This window comes from Schistosoma mansoni, chromosome 6 (assembly GCF_000237925.1).
Source record: "Schistosoma mansoni strain Puerto Rico chromosome 6, complete genome".
Lineage (NCBI taxonomy): Eukaryota > Metazoa > Platyhelminthes > Trematoda > Strigeidida > Schistosomatidae > Schistosoma > Schistosoma mansoni.
In genome coordinates, this window is record NC_031500.1 from 1,654,204 (window position 1) to 1,660,203 (window position 6,000).

The 6,000-nt window shown below is 36.3% G+C and overlaps 1 protein-coding gene across 1 annotated transcript in view; it reads left to right on the top strand.

Annotated features, from left to right (window-relative positions):
- The window catches only part of Smp_170910 (putative rfx transcription factor), a gene marked incomplete at its 5' end in the record, with an annotated part of 31,907 nt that overhangs the window by 21,694 nt on the left and 4,213 nt on the right, over window positions 1–6,000 (top strand). Inside the window, 2 exons of the mRNA XM_018797911.1 lie at window positions 1,924–2,086; window positions 4,361–5,299. Coding sequence (XP_018652906.1) covers window positions 1,924–2,086; window positions 4,361–5,299 — 1,102 coding nt within the window. The remainder of the gene's footprint in view (window positions 1–1,923; window positions 2,087–4,360; window positions 5,300–6,000) is intronic.

Sequence of the window (6,000 nt, forward strand, 5' to 3'; positions counted from 1 at the left end):
AAACTAATGTATTGTTTAATACAAAATTACAGATTGCTGTCGTCAAATATGAAAATCATACATTAAATGACATTATTTGCACATCTTCCATCAACAAGTATCCTACATTTTTAAAGGTTACTTTTCACACCCATAAAGTAGGAAGAAGCGAAGTACTGTACCGTATTATCATTCTTTAGCTAGTAGACGAATAACTCACTTGCACTACGATTGACGCAAGTTGGCAAGGGTCAACCGAGATTTCTTCAGACATCAACCCATCAAAAGTGATGAGACTCTTAAAATATGTGAATTGGTGGACAATAGTTCACTTCCTATCATTCATTCAGGCGTTACCTCAGACCTATCTTGAAGTAATATTTTATATCAGAAGGGAGAGAAATACATTCAAATCATGCGTGTATTATTCTTGCTCAAGGTGGTCAAGGGACTGGAGTTTTTGAGTGTCTTCACCAAAAAAACTATATCAACTGAGTATTCTAAATCAACATAAAAAATTCTCCTGCTAAAAGATTGATTTTTGATAAGTTTACTGATGTGTTTTTACGAAACTTCCATAAGTTGAATTTCCTGGACTTTATTGAACTGTATCATTTGTTTTAAGGCTATTCATACAACGCTGTTTGGTTGCTGAAATAGGAGTAAGCAAGTTGACGCTGTCATAATCTGAAACTCTATGGTTACTTACTCACTTACGCCTGTTACTACCAATGGAGCATAGGCCACCGACCAGCATTCTCCAACCCACTCTGTCCTGGGCCTTCCTTCCTAGTTCTATCCAACTTTTGTTCATTCTTCTCATGTCTGTCTCCATTTCTCGGCATAATGTGTTCTTTGGTCTTCCTCTCCTCCTTTGGCCTTCAGGATTTCATGTGAAGGCTTGTCTTGTGACGCAGTTGGGTGATTTCCTTAAAGTGTGTCTTATCCATTTCCAGCGCTTCTTCTTGATTTCTTCCTCCACTGGAATCTGGTTTGTTGTCTCCCACAGTAACTTGTTGCTGATAGTTTCTGGCTAACGGATCCAAAGTATCTTGCGTTGCTGCTATCTTGACGTGGTGGTCGGGCTTGCCTATCGTGATGAACCAATCGAGCTATACTGGCTGGAACAATCGTTCCTCAAGGTCCTACCATGCCAGACAGGTCGGTTGAAAAGCGGTAAGACTAAAAGCAGTAAACCCAAGGTCCGAAGGCGAAGTCGTACTCCTGACTGTACAGAGGTGTGACAGCAGTAAGGTGTTTCCTTCAGACAACCGGCATGACAGCGATGCTGCCTTCCCACAAGGAGGGGTGGGGTTAGAAAAGGTCGACCCTAAAAATGCACACCTCGCCTTATCCCACGGATTTCCGTCTCCGACGGTAAGGTCCTTTGAAGAACGGAGCTAACACAAAAACTACCCACAAAAAGGTCGTGTGTGACCGACCTCAAGCAGTTGTCCCTTGGGCACTGTGGTCACGCTCTCAGGTCATTAAGACCACTTCTAATCCAATTTCCTTTTGAGGTACCTCTAGAAGAACCCGGGAAGCGATAACTGCCCTCATACCTCTAACAGCACTCAAGACTAATCTTGCGTAGACAACTGTTAATAAACACTTGTATCTTCTGGATCATGACTTTCGTAGTTCTTCAAGTTTCCGCCCCATACAATAGAACTGCCTTGGCATTTGTATTGAAAATTCTGATCTTGATGTTGGTTGACAGACAGTTGTTTTGAGTTCCATATGTTCTTCAGTTGTAAATATGCTGCTCTTGCTTTGCCGATTCTCTATGGTTGCCGTACACATAAATACTTATTTACCACATCTTTGAACGATTAGTCTTATTCATCTTTTCTATATTTTTAAAAGTTGTAGTTACATTTTTACTTTTGTATATATATTACTATTACTGTGTTTTGTTCTTTTTCTTTTTCCTTCATCAATTAGTTCAATGGTGATTAGAGATCTGACATTGAGATCAGCATCAAGTTTTGGCAGTTTTCATTTAATTCGATTATTATATGATGAGTATATATTTTATCTAGTGGAGCATAAAGTCGCTGCACATTTAGGCATGACACCGGTTGCTGTAATGGGTGAAATGGGCAGAGTAAGCATTATTATTATTATTTCTATGTATGTAACATAAATGGGTATCATTTCTCAGTTGTTGATAGTCCGGGTTCCAATCGATCTAATCTCTATTACGATTTCTACATCCTATGCGAATTGTTTAGATTTTTTTCCATTTAGTCACGAAATTTTTGCTTACTAAAGTTTGGATATAACGCCTAGCAATGGAATCCAGGATACATGCAAATTATTAGTCATCAGAACTTTATAGCTCAGTGTAAATATCAACACTAACGAGTCTTAAGTAAGACAATACACATGCATTGTGTATTCAGTAAATGCATGAACTGAATCACTGTGATTGTTAGTTATGTAGCCATAGGTAAATAAGCTTGTTTTGCAAGCAAATCAATCATTTCAGTGAAGGCCGTAGAGACTTCAAGAATAATCGAATCCATCAAGCTGATGTATTGGTGTAGTCATTTATCATTCAGCTATCCAGACCAAAGTGTAAATTGATTGATAGAATTTGTCAGTTCTAAAGACTATGTACAGATAATATTGTTCACTATTAAATTGCCAGTCTATAATAAACATCTTCATACAACAGGAAGTCAGTCATTTCTCGAATAGCCCGGTAGCGACGTCTCATATTGTAAGCCTGAGTGATTTTTAATCTGTAAGTAGCGTCGATTGTCTAAAGATTACAGGCGCAACTTACAGATGAGGGCCAACTGGCAAGAAACATAGGTCCTTGATTTCCTACAGACTGCTTGTATACACCTTTGGGCTGCATGCTAGTCGTACTAGCTATCCCTACTTAAATGGAAAAAATTGTGATTTCCCAATTAGATAATTGGAAACGGATTCCTTTTACTACTAACTTACCTAAACGTCTGAGATTTTAATTCAACCAAATACTACTACTACTTAGAAGTATAAGTAGTCAAATGCTACTCACTATTTTGGTTTTCACAGTTGGTTTCTCATGGTTAATAAAATCTGATGACTATTTTGCTTTCTTGAGCCTCAGAATCATTGTTGGTATGATTGTAGAAGTTTCATTGATGATGATGTGAGCAGTATGCATTGTAAAGTTTTAGTGTGTCTAACTACATCATTAATGTTATGCATACAAAAATTGACGAAGGGATTTGATGGTGAACAACACAATCTCAAGTGTTTACAGTTGTAAGGGCAGTTGTTTAATCCTGAAGGTTCAGATCGTGAAAAGATATTATTGAGCTACCTGAAAAGAGAATTGGATTCTTAGTAGTAGAGTAGTTTTGTTACCATGGGCGCGTGACTGAGGCTCCCCCCAAAAAACACTTTCTTGAAACTAGTCACATGTGGTCGTTTTGGGATTAGTTTTTGATATATTAGCACTATATATCTCAAACTTTTTGGCAATAGGAATTCATGAAGCAAGGTAAAGTGTATTTATGTTAGGCTTGAGTTTTTTAACCCTCTCCTTACTTTATTAGTATTGTTAAATCGTTACAGATCTAAGTTATCTAAGTGAATTTTTTGTAATTTATTTATAATGATGATGTCTTCATACCAGGTATCCTCAGTTTTATAATCAGAAAGTTTTAATCAACCCTGGGATTCATCATTACTTCTAATGATGCCATACCCCATTAGCGCAACGAGATGAAGTTTTGAGGGCGAATTCCGAATTAATGCAGGTAGTAACGATATTAATGGTGATGGAAGTGGTTAGGCATCAGAGATTCGATTTAAAAAAACTGATGATGAACTTAGTATCCAAGAAAAGACAAGAAGTAATTGTGCTTGTGCCATTGCGAACGATTTTGAGCCATGTTACCTACCTCTACTCATTGGTTATGATAACCAGGTGGAGCTCATCCAGATTGTTTTCATCTATTTACATGACTCAGGCCGATGGTTACAGACTTCATGGACTGATGTCATGTCCTTAAATTTCTTCCAACTTACTTGTACATTAGACAGCCTCACGTGTTTGAGGTAATCAGTGGATGGTCGTATGTAATATATATCCTATGCATCCCAGTCGATAAAGATTCACTACCTGGTCAATGGATTTGCCACACTCCCCTAGTGAAGGTTACTAACTTTAAGCTTTGTCATTCAACTTGTCCAACCACTAAACGCGGTTATCACATGCACTTTGACCACATTATTTATGCCTATCAGTATGTTACTAAGTGAACTGATATCATGTCTTGATTTAGTCATCCCTAATTTTCTTTCAACTCTTTACTTTACCCAACATTGTATCATAAAGTTCTAAGGTTTTCATACTTTTAAATGTGTTATTACCCTACAGGATATTACACAACAACATTGTACTCAAAATCGATTACATTTGGATAATCGTAATGTTCCTGGGAAATCTTCTAAATCCATTCATAATAATAATAATAATACAACCATTAATTCTCCACAACATGATAATTCGAATTATTTACCGTTTGTTAATGATGATAATGATAACAATAATGATGTAGATCATACAAATTCTATATTTCATCATCATCAACAACAACACTCAATTAAAGATCGTGTTGTTGTTGTTGTTGGCAATGATGATTGTAATCCGGACACTAACACTGATGATGTTATTAGTCGCGAGAAAAATAGACGAGAACAACAACAATTAGACAATGATAATGTCATTGTTGACGAAAATGTCATGAATCATCATGATGATGAAGAAGAAGTAGATGATTTTGATGAAGAAGTTGATGAATACTTAGATGATGAAGATGAAGTAGATGATTCATTGGGTGATGAAAATGCTATGTTAAAAGAAGCACATGCTTCAGCACAAGCTTATTGTCGAAATTCTTCAATTGCTGCCACTAATACTTCTACTATCCTGATACCTCAATCATTAGATTCAACTGATAATTTGCTCAATAATACTGGTATGGAGAAAGATACTTTAGTAATGGAAGATGAAATAAACCATGAAAAACAATCAAACATTGAAGAAGTTATTGTCAATGATCCACATGATAACAATAATGATATTGTTGACGAAGAAGAATTAGTAGTAAAGAACATTGAAGAGGGAACCAGTAACAATAAAAATAAATTAGAGAAGTTGACTCAAAAACATTCGAACCTATTCAATAATGATAAAATTAGTTCGTCAACACCTGCTGAATTAACTATTCAACAATCCAATAAAGATAAAATGTCAATCAGTACAACAACAACCACAACTACTGGTAGTTGTTCTCCACCGTCAATTGTAACAATGGTGAGGTAGAATGTGGCATATATGTATTTATATTTACGTATTAATAGTGTTGTGTGCTCAGTTAGATAGTTTAATTTATTTTATTTTATTTAAATACATAAGTATTAGTGCAAAGGGGCACCAGATTCATATGCGCCGCACAAATCTCATTTGATTTGTGTGAGGACTGTGATACTGTCCGGGTGCCCAAACCGAAGCAGGTGGTTTTCTTAGGGAGCCACACCACCAGCCTTTGACCTAAAGATCTGATCCACAAGGCAGTGGAGCATCGTAAGGAGAAACAGTCCCATGGTAGCCGGTGACCAACGATTGATTCATACACCATTTGTTCCATCATCATACTAGACTGAGCCATTGTGCATCATTAGATTATAATAATCAATAGTTGCAGATGTTGGGTAACATGGCTCACTATCAGTCACAATGACGCCCTCATAAATACCCTTCTATTTTGTCTTTTCAAACCATATTTTCAAGCTTTAGTTTTTATTTTCTATCGTTGCTACTATATTATTTTCGATCTTTTTAATTCCTATCTCATTTTCCTTAAAAGCTGGGATAAAAACTTGTGTCAATGCAAATTTTGTGGCAGGCTCTATGTTGATGAAGTTTAAACTAGTTAACGGAATTTTTGGGGAGTTTGATTTTCTTTTGTAGTTGTTTTTTATCCAAACCGATTTCATTTTAGGTACGTTTAAAAA